The sequence below is a fragment of the Charadrius vociferus genome, unplaced genomic scaffold, assembly GCF_000708025.1.
Source record: "Charadrius vociferus isolate BGI_N301 unplaced genomic scaffold, ASM70802v2 scaffold311, whole genome shotgun sequence".
NCBI lineage: Eukaryota > Metazoa > Chordata > Aves > Charadriiformes > Charadriidae > Charadrius > Charadrius vociferus.
The window spans coordinates 2078970-2094794 of record NW_009646965.1 but is presented as its reverse complement, the minus strand read 5'-3'; the positions used below and the strand labels follow the sequence as shown (position 1 = coordinate 2094794).

The 15825-nt window shown below is 44.6% G+C and overlaps 1 protein-coding gene across 2 annotated transcripts in view; it reads left to right on the top strand.

Moving 5' to 3' along the window:
* The window catches only part of LOC104295550 (calcium-activated potassium channel subunit beta-2), a 152819-nt gene extending 137300 nt beyond the window's left edge, over positions 1-15519 (top strand). Inside the window, exons 3-5 of one of the 2 annotated variants that reach the window (XM_009895317.1) lie at positions 4714-4863; positions 7352-7547; positions 13987-15519. In XM_009895317.1, the coding sequence (XP_009893619.1) occupies positions 4714-4863; positions 7352-7547; positions 13987-14271 (631 nt within the window). In that variant the 3' untranslated portion in view covers positions 14272-15519. Of the gene's footprint in view, positions 1-4692; positions 4864-7351; positions 7548-13986 lie in introns of both variants that reach the window. The other variant, XM_009895318.1, reaches the window with a different exon arrangement.
* Positions 15520-15825: the final 306 nt, after the last annotated feature.

Here is a 15825-nt window from a genome sequence, read left to right as displayed (position 1 = left end):
AAATAGGAGAGTGCTGACCACAGCCTCAGGACTGCAGAAGAGAGGTGTGAACACAGAGCGAGTGTTGCTGGTGGGAGAAACTAATCCCCAGTGTCTGGCACTGATTTTAACACATGTAAGGTCACCAGCAGCATCCCTATATCAAACAGGCAGTGCATTTTAGAGAAAATACTTCCCCTGAGTGACCTTTTCCTAGGAATTTTTGTTCTTTAAACTTCAGAAAGGAAGATTGTCATGTGGAGCAGCAAACTTGTCACCTAATACATGCTACAACCACAGACTTCTGAGGGATTGCACTGCAATAATAACCTGTGCAGCAATGGCTCGCTTTCTGTGAAAGAATCACCTCCTCCTGGGTGGAAGGTATCTCTCGGGCATCTCTTTTTGCAGGATCAAGCCCAAAATTTCATTGCTGGTTTAGATATCCACTCTTCCCCAGCTGCCACTTTTTATGCTTCAGAAACCTTGCAAAGCCCTCATTATTTCTCAGATAATTATGCTTTCCACAACATTGTAAGCTTGGAAAACCAAGGCACTGGTTTGGTTTGATTCAGTTTGGTGGGAAAGAGGGAAAGAATTGAGTGAATGAAGTCTGTTCATATCAATAGGAATCCTTCTACAACTATCACTGAGACTTTTGTGAGAGCTCCAGAGAGATTTCCTGTTGCCATAGCTCTAATAAGAAAAACTGATGCAGCTAAATATACCCTGTAAAGAAAAATGTAAAGAAATTGGCTTCTAAGCAGAAAAGTCCCTGAGCATTGGGAATTCTGCAGGTAAGATACAGGAGGTTTTTTCACCCTTGCATTCAAGGATTTCTGATATCAGTAGACACCTCAACATGAGGTAATTTGAGTGACATCTGCATAATAACTGTGATATCAGTGAAGTGAATGTGAATTCAAAGTCACTCTGAATAATTCAGGCAGGCAGGTATCCCCACCTGACAAGCCCCATGACTGTGCGGTGCCGTAGGAGGCAGCATCTCCCTCAGCGTCACACCATGGTCCATTTGCAAGGGAAGGAACTTGAGGGTAGGTAATTTATGTTGATTTAAAAAAAAAAAAAAAAAAAAAAAAGTAACGGCAGGTGCCTGGTTATTCTAGATTTCCAGGGAGGAAATTAGACCCGCTTTGCATCACTCCTAGATCTACCCATTGTGGAGTCAAACAAGAACTGTTGTACTGGGTCGGAAGAAACATTACTTTAGCCTCTCCTCTATGTGGGCTTGCCCAGTTGCAAGCCCTTGGCATACTGGGCCGTTCCTACATACTTGCCAATAAATTCATCATATCCCCAGAGCTGCGCCGCAGTCTTACACCAGCAGAGCACAGAGCATGCATGTGGCATCCCTTGTCCTTCACATAACCGAGTGCGAAAAGGCCATGTCCCTCATGACGGCAAATAAAGGTCTTGGCTGCAGTAAATATTAGCAGCTCTACAGAAGGCGTAGAATTTCTTATTAAGGCCAGTAAGCTTAAACCGGCGCTGTAATTCTCCTTGACTGTTTTGTGTTCAGGCTGAATTACATAACCTGGGCTGCCTAATTTTGTCACACAGGTCCTCCCTAAGCCTTCCTCTGGAGAACACGTAAGGAGCTGCTGACCACATAGCAGAGGGATCCCCACACTGCTGCTGTGCAGAGAGATACGGAGAGGGAAATCTCTGCTCTGTCCCCAGCAGGCATGGTCACAGATGAGATTTCCTCTCTGGCAGCTGAGCCTGGGTAGAGCAGCCAGCCCGTATCCTCTGAGCAATTTGGCAAAAGGGACACAGAGATTTAGCAGGGGAGAACTTCAGCTTGGCATGATCAGGAGAGCAAAGACCTTTGTCCTTGGAGGCTTGCTTTCTATTAAATGTCTTTGAACAGGACAGAGAGACCCCATGTTCTGACAGCTGGCACTTCTTTAAAAACAAACAGCCCCCTTCCGTGTCATATTTGGGGAGTTATCACAGGTAATCATAAGCATTAGATGGAGTCACCTAGATGAGTAGTGTCTAGGATGCAGTGATCTGTACTTAAACATACCGCAGCAGTCAGCTAATTGTGGCTGTGCAGCCCTGGGATCCAAAATCAGCCGGCTAAGCACGGCGCTCTTCCAGCTCACCGAGCAGAAAGAGGTCCCTGGGCTGTGCCAAAAGTTCACACGTACACAAAATCCCTGCCACGGAGCAGCACACACACGCGTGCAGGCCACTGCTGCTGCTCCAGCTAAGGAGATGCCAAGGCTCCTCTGTTAGTGGCAAAATATTCTGCACAACATACCATAACCCCCAAAACTAGGACTCTCAGGAGCAAAAATGTAAAGTCTGGTAATAGCAGATGTTCCGAGTACCATACTGAGCAAATTGGCACCTCCCTGGCACAGGCACGAGCCGGGAGGAGGAGGAGGGACGGTTACTCAGCGCATCTCCTGGGCTGCGTCAGGACCGGTGCATCACGCGCTGGCACGTGCCACACCACCGCACGCCTTGGCATGTGTTAGCAGACTGACTCCTGGCGAGGTTTCAGCAGAAAAAAAGCCCTCAGTAAGGCGCACCAGGCTACCGCCTTCCTGTTGTTCAGGGCTTTGACTAACAAATATTTGCGAAAGAGCAACCGAATGACTGCTCTGAGCATGACCCCCAAGGCAGAGCTTTATTTAGCTTTATTTACCATGGCAGACAAGCGTAAGAGATCTGCCTGGCAGGCAGTCACTGCACACTGTCCCCTTCGCCAGTCACCTGCCAGATAGATCATTTCTACAACATACCCCTCAGTCCATCCTTTTTCACCTCTCGTTGCGTGTTTCTTGGCTCAGGGCCACATGGGAAGTATTTGTAACCATTCTCAATTAGCTATTTGTTTTCAAATTCTCCATTTGTATCCCTTTTATGTCCTAGCTGCTCTGGTGACATTAGTGAGCGATTGCACTGTCTCTGCTTTATGTCTACGCACTGACATAAGTTATGCTGTGTGATCAGTTAATGTGCTGGAACTGCATGACAATCTCTGCCTTCCTGCCTGCCTCCATTTGGGAGCAATGCAAATCCTAATAGCAGCTCTCAGAGTTAAATACAGTTTGATAAATAATAATAGAAAAGTAATATTAGATTATTACTCTACATTACTTCTTTGAAGGCAATTGCATCTGCCAGTTCACAATGTATTTTTTCTCCCCAACACCAGAGAAAAATTTGACAGGATGAATTACCATTTCATTTCCAACTAGGAAAACATTGATAAGCTTTAAAGGATGGTTTTGAAGAGAAACCATAGACATCTAAAGATGTAAATTACAGTTGTATGAAGAAACCTCAAGGGGTCTTAGGTATGGGAGACTATTTACTGCACTACCATCTAAGCAAAATTTTTGCTGTAAAACCCTACACCATATGTGCTTTTCCTGGCTATGACTCATCATCTAAACACAAATTCAATTCCAGTTTCAGAGAGTTTATGATTAAACCTATTTTCTTGTTTCTACTGTGTTTATGTATGATTTTACATCTGTCTTAACTCTATTTCTTTGTCCCTGTTGGTGAATGTAAGTTATATGGTTGGTCTGACGCACAGTGCTTTTTTCCAAGGTTGAGTGAAACGTGGTGGTTTCAGCTTAAATGAGTGGTGGGTTTGCTAGAGCCCAAAGTGATGTTGATGTTGCTCACCTGCCATTTTGCAGACAGTAGAAGAGGAACTTCTTCCACGTGTACTACTATGTCCATGTTATGGTGGTGCCAGGGCTCAGAGGTGTGCGGTTCACATGCTTCGGGTGCCACCTGGATGATTCAAAAGAACCGTAACAGAAAACACAGGAGATTTTGACCAGCCTCAGGTCTGTAAGTACATTTTAAACCCACAAAGTTTGAGTGTGTTTGAAATGTACTCAAATATTTCCTTCTTCACCATTGTGTCCTCATGACCCATTGAATCATCAAAGGCTTGGAGATGAAAGAAGGACTTATGGTTAGACAATGCAAAGGACTCTCTGCTGAAGGGGGAATGGTTTGTTGTATCTTCTTTTTTTTTAATCCCAGAACAAATAGCTTTGATGGATAATTTTCTGTGAGGGTTTTCACTGTAATGAGTAACTGGGCTTCCAGAAAGCTATTTTATAAATAAAGTAAATAAGCTCCCAATCAAAAAACCCACAGAAATCAATTGCAAAATCCCCATAGTGTTTCATGAGCTTTGAGTCATACTCAGGGTGGAAAATTACCCAAGCCACTAGCCTGTAGGGAAGCAAAAAAGAACCTGGTCCTTTCAGATAATTTTAGAGACGACTTTCTTCAGGAGATTTTCTACATATGGTAACATAAGACCTGTTACCATATTCAACTGAAGAAAAGACACCTCATATACCTAAATATCTTCTAGTGGCCTAAGTTGGCACTGACAGGTCAAATTCACCTATGGTATAATTCAACTGAACCAATGAAAATGTACCAAAGAAGGATTTACTGAGCTGGCACAAGGGTCTAATCTTTATATTTGCTATAAGAGGCTTTTACCTTTTCAGAAATGGCTGTAATTTGTTTTGGAGATGAATAAGTTTCCACCAGGTCAGAGTGAATCCAATGAAAAAGGACACCTGAGGACCCTTAAGCCTTTCTCTCTCACGAGATGGGTATGGAGGTGGAACTGCCCAATCTGTAGAGGGTTCATTGATTAAATGTGAACTTCACATAAGAATGTATTATTTTCAACCTCAGAAATATTTACCAAAAAATCAGGGATCACGATCTACTGGACAAAAGGAAAACAGTCACAGCTCTAAAAGCCGGAGAAGACCGGGCCATACTCCTCGGGCTGGCCATGATGGTGTGCTCTATCATGATGTACTTTCTCCTGGGAATCACCCTGCTGCGGTCTTACATGCAAAGGTAATTTCGTGATGGTTACCCTGATCTCACACTCTCTGCTCCATCTGACTTCTCATGGCTTATTCTTTTGACCCTTTTCATTAAAGTTTTATATTTTTTTCTTTGTACAACACAGACCTAATTCTCCACTTCCACACCCCAGTATAAATTAGGCATAACTACAGTGAAAGTGAGTTGAGTAATGCTAGCATAAGCAAAGGAAGAATTAGATCCCTGTATGACAAAATCTTGATCCATAGGCTTTAGGCTTGCCACAGTTATATCCGTACCAGCTGGACGGCAGTCTGCTGACCCCTGGAAGCCTCTCAGGGGCTGTTGCTGCAAAGCCCAACCTCAGGAGAAAACAGCAAAAATATTTAGCAGCCTTGAGAAACAACGCACTTTCAAATGAAGAATGGAGAATTAATTTGGGAAAGAAATCAAGCTGCTTTGTAGCATGTAGCTTTCCATGTAGATTATTACTTGCATTTTAACAAGTGAAATCCTCCTGAAATATAGTAATTTGCTGAAAGTGAAAGATTATCTTTCATCATTACCACACTGCACTTAATTTTTCTGAGGCCTTCTCTGGCTTCTTTCTCTGTCACAGAGCAGAAAGTTTGGCCTGTTATTCATTAGCAGCATTTGAAATCAGTTCTCAAGCACCAGCCCTATTTAAAATCCAGCCCAGACTGTAATAAGACTGTCAACAATGTTTTTTCTGCCCTGATCAGTGGGGTTAAGAGAATGAAAAATGTGTAATTGGGGATCAAAACATTAGTCTGTCGTGCCCAAAACACCCTGAGGCAGCGGCCAATACCTGGCATGTTTTGGCTTATCCCCCACAGGTTTCTTCTTTAGGCATGTGCAATAAGTGCCTACAGTTAACTGGTATGAACATCCTCAATTATATTGGTGCACCTGCAGAAAAATGTTCCTTCTTGACCTTGCAACAATAAGGAAAAAGTAGCGATGCCTGCGGATAAACTGTACCGCTTTGAAGCATCTTACTTGTGCGATAAAGGTATTTGTCCCTTTTTAAATCCAGGCAAAGTTTAGATTTTGAAAACAGAGATCAAGACCTGTTAAGTATCCAAGAGCATTTGCTTTTCCAAATTGCTCTCCCAGACCTTTCAGCAACATCAGGGTCAGTTGCAGAGGCTGCTAAGGTCAAAATTGCTCATGTGTAAAGAGATGATTTATATTACAAACCATATGAAAAATTGCCAGAAGATATCAAAGCACCTACGAAGTATTAAATATTCCATCTTCACAAGTCTTGTAGGTAGGTGTTACTTTATTACCCCCATGCATGAATAAAACAGTAGTCAGAAAGGTGAAAGTGAGACAAAGAAGACAACCCGGGAGTCTTTGCTGTCAGTTCTCTTCGCACAGCCAGATCTCCTTAGGGGTTATTCTCCTTTACAGATAGCAATACCCCTCCAACAAAATACTGCCTGGGATGGGCAAAAAAAAAAAAAAAAAAGTCCTTTCGCTCGATTTCCCCCCAGAAATCATAGCATAATTTAATATAAATGTAAAATGGAATATACAAGCAGAATTACTGCCAAAGTAGAATACCAAGAGAATTAGTCAGAAATCTTTGATATCACTTGCCGTGTAAAGCTTTTGTAGGTTTGGCGAGGGATGAGCACACCCTCAGCCGGTTGATGGAGAGGGGCAGGACAGCCGTGCCGGGTGGGAGCTGAGGGGCTGAGCCCCAGGGTGAAACCTTTCCCCAAGCCCGTGAAGGGCCTCGCGCACATTCCTCACTGTGCCCTTCCCACTGCTCTCATCCCTAAGGAAAATACAGCCTTAGGTTTTTAAATACATACAAGGAACCCAAGTGAACATTACCAGCGCACATCCAGGCTCCATCGTTCCAGTTTTAGCCTCTGGTGAACTGGAGACAAGACGAAATCCTCCAGAACAATTACAACTGCTGACTTAACTTACAGAAAACTGAGCAAACTGCCACTAGAAAAAGCCTTTCCGCAGGGGGAGCTGCATGCGGTACCGTTTGTGTGTTACTGTGTCTTCATGCGTAGGAATACACATGCCATGAAAATTCAAAGTCGCCCTCCCAGCCTTCACTTTAAATTGAAGTGGACTTTGAGGTTAACCATCAGGTCCTGGTCCAGGGTGTCCCATCATGCAGCACCATACACGTTGTGCTCTCCTCAGGGCAGGCTGCTCTGTTTTCTTTCATGTCTCTGCTGATTCCCTCTGGTTTCAAATATACCTTCTCCAGACTAAAAGTTCCAGTTCCCTTTTCATTTATACGTAGATATAAGTGAATTGGGTGGTTTTGTGCTCAAAGCCCAAACTTTGGGTACTACAGAATAATGCACCGTCTGCCATGTGCAACACAAGAAAGTTCAGCCTTCGCTCAAAGCCCTTCAACACATACCATCTCCTGCAAGATGCCCCCTGGTGCGAAGCCTGAGCTGCGTTTAGTGCTTATTGCCCATTCTTGCCATGCTCTAACGTCTCTTTTTTTCCACCTTAGTGTCTGGACAGAAGAGGCTCAGTGCTCGCTTCTCAATGCATCCATCACAGAAACCTTCAACTGCTCATTTAGCTGTGGTCCAGACTGCTGGAAAATCTCTCAGTACCCCTGCCTCCAGGTGTACGTTAATCTCACCTCTTCTGGCCAGAAGCTTCTGCTCTACCACACCGAGGAAACAATGAAAATTAATTCTGAGGTAGGAGCACAGAATAAAATTTCTTCCTAAATGGGTTTCTGGAGGGCTGCTCACCTTGTTATACCCGTTCCTCACTTTAAAGCAATATAAGGCTTCCAGCTCCTGCTTCCCTGGTAAATACAGAGCAGAGAAAGCAGAAATCAGCGCACAAACTGAGCTCACATCTCTGGAGGGGGCAGTTTTCCACCTCCATCCCGTGCAGAGAGCACAGCTCATCCCACACAGGGTGGTGGCCCTGGGGGCCGGAGCCTCCCTCATCCTTCGCCCATGCAAGCAGTGCTTTACAGGCACAGGCTAGCGCTGAGCACTTGTCACTCTGATATTCTCATGGAGCTGTGGACAAGTCATTTCCCACCCGAGTATGGCTCCGCATGACAGCAAACACCCCCAGCAATGTGCATGGAGAATCCGTGGCAGTGAGAATAGAAATGGCCTTTTTATGGTGGGGCCAGGCATGGCGGTGGGGAGAAACGAGACGTGTCTCCATCTTGACCTCTGGTGACAAACTCTGTGCCCTGAGCATCTCTGCTGGGGTCAGATGTGCCGCTGGGGTCAAGGCACAGCACTTACCCCTGCCGATGGTGCAAAGATGATGAAATTTTGCGGAGCAGGGACTGTCAAGATAAAAGCAGCAACATGAAAATGAAAGGCCTGGCTTTGGGGCACGTACAAGCTAAGGAGTCAGCCCATCTTTCTTGCACAACTTCCCTGATTCCAGACATTGAACCAAAAAAATGATTTTTAACGAATCTGCAGAAGAATCCCTCTCTCTGCTTCAGCAAGTACAAAATCCAGCATAAATCCATCCAGGTGGGATGGAGCCAGCCCCGGCCTGGAGGCTGTAATGAACGCAGAGGATGCACAGAAGGCATCTCCTCGCCGGCCCGCAGCCACAGCTGTGCGGCTGACACAGTGCTGTGCATCACACCCAGGCACGACACTGCCTCTTCGCAGGTGGCTGTCTGCTCCCTCTGCGTAGCGAGGCAGGATCGGACCCAGGAATGTCCCTTTTCCCACCTCCCCTTCTTTGTACCCACAGCACCTGGGTACCTAAAACTGCAAGCTGCAGCGAGGCAGGACACAGCTAAGTCATTAGACTTGTGAGTGCAAGATTTGCATTAACTGCTTAGTTATCCAAGGTCACTGAACCCCAAACTATGGGTGCTCGGCAAAACGCAGCCCGTAACAGCAGAGCCCCGGTTCAGGCTGCTGACAACGTAACCTATTGTGTTTCTATTTATGGCAGCAGTTCAGTAGACCAAATTACTTCTGCATATTAAGATGAAGCGATATTAAAATCAGTCAAAGCACGGAGTGGTTGCACCAGGCCAGTTATTCTGCTGGATAATTAGCTCCTATGGCTGAGAGACGAAGTCCTCTGGATCTGAAGTGTGACATGGAGAAGAGTGCCCCATCTTTCCCCCGGGTTCGGCAGCACTCCAGAAAAGAGGCACTCTCCATCCATGAAGTCTGCAGCAGGACAGACCCCACTTTCTGCCAGGGCAGAAACAAAATCCAGTGATGCTCATGCAGCAATTTGATTAAAACAGATCAGATCGGTCTCTGTGCTCCACTGGATTCAAATAAATCAAGACATTCAGCATAAATCTCCACATTCTGTTATTGATGATTTTTGCTTGCTGAAATGGACTTTGAAATTCTCCCAGATGCCACCTCCTCTTAATTTAATGTAGGCACAGTTAATACTTCTCCAGCCCAAGGTTGTTTTACAGGTTAAGCTCTGCTCTCGGGAGGATTCCTAGGTTTTCCTGACATGCTGCTGGCTATGTGACCTGAATCCAAACGCAGTTTTGAATGGAAGTTTGCAATGTCTATAAAATGCCTGGCTTCTCGTGCCTGGCTGGGATCGGCAGAGGCTCCAAGCTCAGATCAGCACAACCCATCTCAGTTCCCTGGATGGGTCCTCCCTCTCTCGTGGCCAGAGACAAGCTGCCCTGAGTACGGCTGGTTTTGTGATGCTCCAGCTAGGTGCTAACTGTCTCTCTCCATCCACGTACTCAGGTCTGCCTTTCCTATCTTTCTCCTTGCCAAAAAAACCAAAAAAAAACCCCCATACCTGGCTGACTGAGCCCTGGCATTACTGGGGATGTTGCAGAGCATGATGGTCCCCCTCCAAGGCCAACACCAGCGACCTTCAAAAGGTCAGCATCGCCCCGCCACCCTCTCTGCCTCACAGAGCCCCGCGCACACGCAGAGCAGCATCTGGAGCTCGTCTCTCTCCTCTCCCCGCCAGCCAGCATGGATGGAGCAAAACACACTTTGATATTAAATAATGATTAAAATGGAAGACTTGCTGTCTAACCTAGCTGTCGGCCCACAAGGTGTGGTACGGGATAGGTGCAATTTATACTGAGCTCTACAGCACACTGCTGCCAGTCTCCAGTGGGAATCGGTGGGAAGTAAGTGGATACCAGTCGAGCTGCCCGAGTCTTTCTCAGAAAAGCACACGAGTTTTTTCATGGCTTTTCATTGCTCTCACTGTGCGTACTTTATCTCTAGCCTTTAAGACAAGCCCAGCCCCTTGTCAATACTACAAGCACAGCGGCTTAAATGCTTTCACAGCTACACATTCCTTTCTCAGCTGTCAGAGGCTGTAACAGCCTCTGGGAGAGGTAATTCGGCCGATGTCCCCCCGTGCCCACACCACAGAGCCAGGCTGTCACTCTGAGGAAGGGCTGCAGCAGCTAAAGCAGTTCTAGAGGCCCCGTTTCGATCTCATACTATATCATTTTGATTCTTTTTGTGTCATTGGAGCTGCTGTTGATTTATATCCGTGCTCCATAAGTGAGATAACAAGCAGGCTTTAATCACCAGAATCACCGTTATGCCAGCTTCAACTGCCTGAGACTCAGAAATGATGGGGAATCTCATGGTTTCCCACTGAAGGTTCAGGTATTTATAACCCGGAGAGGAGTTTGTCGGGGCAGGGGGGGAGCAACGATGTTGAGCTGCAATTCCCAGCAGACTCATTTCAGGGCTGGGGCTGGAGAATTCAGTCTGCAGGAATCAATATCAAGCCAGCACAGACACAAAGCTGCTCCTTCAGCCATCGGTTCAGACCTGTTGCACTTTCCAAAAGAGGTGTAAATTGACATCCTGACCGCTTTTTTCTCACAAAGATTGCCACAGCACTTCTTATCTAAGTTTCCAGTCGCAGTTTCCAAGCTCAGCATGACAGGAACATGCATCCCAACCACAGGCATATGACCAGAGCCAGGTATTTCACTGCCCAGCCTGAACTAGGGCCCCAACCTGAACTAGGGGACTCTCCAAAAATAGGGCTGTCGGTGTAACTTTATTGTCTTAAATGAAACTACTCCCAGCTTTCCCAGAGGTGTTGGGTGTTTTCCAGCCTTGGAGATATTAATAACTTGACTGGATAAGTCCATGAGCAACTCTGCACTGAGCAGGGCATTGGAGTGGACATGTCCAGAGGCGGTTCTTACAGGCTACCTATCCAGTCCTTTAAATCAGAAAAGCTGAGCTGGAAATGTAATAACAAGTTCTCCCTGTAACTACCTAGTATGTCCTTCTTGTGAACAGATTGCAAGTAACACAAGAATCACTTTTCTCACATTGTATCACAGAATCCTCACTTGAGGTAGAGAGCCAGACATTGTTTACTTTCAGATTTGCAGATTTCCAAGTGTTTGACAATGCAGAGGTGTAATAGAACAGCATAGATTTAGTAGTCTACATTCACAGCTACAGCATGGATGTGAAATTCCCTGCCAGTCATTGGGGAAAACTAGATGAAGATCAAGCCAAAGAAAACACTCAAAACATTCCATTATACGTGTCCATCTACTTGCTCACCAACAACCTACGCAGCACGGCAGAGCCAGCCCTGTGCTATCCCTGGGATCTCACTGGAGATGCCAAGGCATGGACGGAGGCCAGGAGCACACCACAACCACAACTTAATGCACACAGAGTCCTTGTGCTGAGGATCTCCTCAAAGCAGAGGCCAAGATGCCTCCAGGAGTTCAGGAGAACTGGGACAAGGTAGATAGCGCATGGGGTAAAGGGCATCCACATCTTGTAGAGCACATGGGAGACCATAGCCTGGAGAGAGACACAGTTTCAGCACAAGGAGCCTGGCTGAGAGGCAAAGTAAATCAACCTCCCTTGGACAACTGCATTTCACAGCTTCATGCTACCAGACCCTCTCAGCACGAGCAGCCCAACCAGCCTGACACGGCTGGTGGCTCTGTGCCATCAGGTGTAGGAGGCAACAGCTGAAGTTCTGCTTCAGCGTCTGGTCTCCTTTGAAAATGTTTGGAAAATATTCAGACTTGCAGGAAGTCAGAATTCTCCCCACTGCACTCTTGGAACATTCCCACAGACTTTGAGGCAAGGAAGCTGTCATCATTTGGGCTTTTAAGTGCCTGCTGTTTTCTGCGAAGGGGGAGGGCTGGACCTCGGCAAGAGTGGCCAAGTCCACATTTAATCTCCTTGCTCAGGATCGTAACAGCTGGGGTTTCAAGAAACAAAAATGTATGGCACCAAACTTGCAAGAAAAAAAAAAAATCTGAGCTGGAAATACTGCTGTTACGATAGTGATAGCACATAATTTAGTAAAAGAAAATGAGGTACACTTCACTGAGAAATTCCCCTACTTATTAGATTATGATCTATTAAAGAGTCATAGGCACTGGAAGAAGGCTTGTGGCTTTAGACATTTAAGACAAAGCTGGGCAGAGTGCAAGAGAATATCCTGGAGGGAGCAGACCTGCACCAGCAGGAAGATGGATGAGATATTACTGCTCTGATATTTTCCGTCTCTAATTTCTAGAGGTCTATGAAATATTCATAATGGCAGTGCTGCCATGCTCTACCCTTAATGGTCCAGTCTGCTAAGACCAGGCAATCTTTCTGCCGCGCTTCAAATCATATTCTGTGCTAATAAACTTGCCAATGAATCAATCAAATCCTGTTACGAGGTTAATCCTTTGATCGTTATTAGGACTAGAGATTTTTCACAGTACGTTGCAAAAAAGTCACAGCATAGTCATAAAAAAGAACTGAGGGACATTTATAAAATATATACATTAAAACAATAATAATCAAAAGCCATGGTGTCACATTATTTTAATCAAAACATCTTTTTTTCCTTTGAAAAACTCACTTTCTCTCATTAAATTATCGGGAGCTACTTTAGGCGCTCACACAGGACAAGCAGGGTCAGCAGCACAGGCAGGGAGCATGGTGGGACCCACAATCACCCTATACCTGTGAGGGAGCAGTGACCTGCTGGGTCCCACGCACACACGTTCAATGAGAAGTTAAGCAGCAGATTTCCATCCCTCCTGAAGCAGGTCTTGCCTAGGTAGGGGATTTAATCAAAATCCTGGACAGGTGTAGAAAACCCCCAGGTGTGGAGGGGTGTGAGTGTCTAGATGAGAGGAGGGAGGGAGGTGCCCTGGGCTGCTTCCATCAATCTTCTTCAAGATCAGCAGCAGCAGCAACAAATTCAGGTATTTCTGCTCTAGGTCAAAATCCAGACGTGGCCTCAATCCTTGTGTGTCTGCCCACCACCTCACCAGCCCACACTGGCTCTTTGCAGGGAACAGTCAGCACAGTCCATGGCCACCATCCTAGATGTCCCATGGAACATCTTCAATGCACGGACTCCATAAGCTAGTTTTTTAATTAATTTGGTTTTAGTATACTTTGGGAATGCTAGGTTGAAACTGCGTTAGAAAAAGCCACCCCCAAATCTTCTTTTCTTTGTGGCTGAGACTGAAATTCAAGCAGCATCTTCAGAGAGAAGGAGCTGCTGGACTTACGCAGGGGTGAAGAGCAAAATCAAGGCTAAGAGCCATCCTGGTAGCCAGGCTGACCTTCAGCTAGAGGTTGAATGAAAGTCTTCTGGGTTGTCCACAGGAAAACTGTGTTTTCTCCTAGGCCATTTGTCCTTAATCGAGGCATTACTCCCAAGAGAAAATTTGTATAAAGGTCTCTCATCAGCCTTTTCCTCTGTGAGTGAACTCCTGTGCCCACTATGATCACTTTGATCTGATTCAAGAAAGATCTGAACTACTAGATTTGTATTTACAGAGAGTCAATTACCCATCTAACTGTGAGCATACGCATGCCACTTAAGATGAAGAGGTACTTCATCAGTTCCGTTTTTGCATGTGTAAATTAGCAATAATAATATATTCACCTATCTCATGAGGCCGCTGTGCAGATTAAAGCATTAATGTTTGTACAGCACTTGGAGGTTCTCCAATGGGAAATTCTGTGGATGTGCAAAATATTGAGTTTTGTCTGTGATAAATTTATTATTAGCTTAATAGTATTCCACTCATGTTATGAAAAGCATAATTATCTTGAGATTTTCCTGCTTGCCACCTGAAAACAGACATTGTATCTGGTTTGGAGATGCATTTTTCTCCCTCTAATTTCTTCCTAGTGTTCATACATACCCAAGTGCGGCAAGAATTATGAGGAATCCATGTCACTGGTGAACGTCGTGATGGAAAACTTCAGAAAGTACCAACGCTTCTCCTGCTTCTATGACCCCGAAGGTGTTCAGAAGAATGTGATATTAACCAAACTGTACAGCTCCAATGTGCTGTTCCACTCCCTCTTCTGGCCCACCTGCATGATGATTGGCGGGGTCGCCATCGTCGCGATGGTAAAGCTGACTCAATACCTTTCCCTCCTTTGTGAGAGAATCCAAAGGATCAACAGATAAAAATGAAGACTTCTCTGAGATTTAATTACAGCTAAAATACTGTTTTCTCATTCTTCACCAAAGAACCTTAAGTTTGTAATGTGCAAGTCTGTTATAAGTTCCTTACTATATTCTTATGAGTAGAGCAATAATGCAAAGGCTGTTCTATATGCAAACATGATGTTATTATTATGCAGACAACTGAAAAATTACCGTTTTGTGTTGACCGTCTATATGATCTTGTTTTATGCTGAGACTAGTACTTCTTTCTTTTCTACAGCCAAAATAGGGCTCAGTGTGACCATTTGCCAAGCTTAGTCAATTGACATCTTCACTGTAAAGGATTCTGGGGAAAATTCACAGCTGGGCAAAGGGCGGCCAACCACTTGCGCATCGCTGAGGTCTCACATCTGGCTCGGCCCATTCGGTGGATTTGTGGCTTTTCTTTTTTTACTATTGGCTGCAAGGGGGAAAAAAAGCATTGATAGGGTTTTTTATGGTAAGATGGTACAAAAGGGATGTATTTTGGGGCCAGGATAAGCATACAGTATTTTCAGCCAAAGTAGGAGTTGGTGATGCTTTGTGTTTGGTCCCCCAGTTCAGAAGTAAATTTTACCCTGTCGTGTTTAAGGTCTTTTGGAAAACACCCTGGAGTTTTATTTTATTTAGTGCAGTAATTTCCTTCTGTCTTATCAACATCATCTTTGTCACTCGCAGAAGCTGTAGCCAAAAAACAAAAATCACCTTGTTCCATTTTCTATTCTAGTTCGAGCCCTATTGACAGAGATGGGACCAGAACACCTTATGTAAAGGTTTATTACTCATTTGTCTTGTATTTGCTACCATATCACTGTAAAGAAAAAAATAACACAATCAGCTATTTTTTCATTTTTTACTTCCAACTATTTTAGATTTTTTTACTTGATATATATACAGATATATATAAAAAGAAAAAGCTATATTATATCTAGTTGTGTATTGGAACTTGATTATGGGGGGATTTTGTTTTGTTTTTACCAACTGGAAAGTGAACAGTATAACTCATGTATTTATAACCTTCATCCTTGGATAATATCATAACATGGAGGAGCAGCACTGCAGGATCTTATCCAATATTCATGATGTTGTTTCAGTCAAAGGTCCCTGTTGCTGTGACATCGGAATTGACAAAAATCTCATCTAATTCTATGGCTCTATTAACTGAATTGTTAGATAATCATCATAATACATCTGGAAATCTCTCCTGACCTTAACTCTGTATGCAGTGCTGGCTGACGTGAATTATGATTTAAAAGGCCCAGGTGCAATGATTTATTGGAAAAACTGAGATTATGACTAAGATGTTGTCCTATCTGTCAAATATTTACCATGGGGATCTTGCCAGTATAATTCCATGCACGCTATAGTCACGATTTCTGCATAATTTATCTTTATTCCCCTGTAGAAAGCATTCCTTCTTATGTTATGTTTTAAAAGCACCTCTCGCAGTTTCTCACTTTGCACTCAGCCTGAAGGACAAACACGAGGCAGCTCCAGTGAGCACCCTGTAAACTCACTGTCCGATAGCTCAAAGAA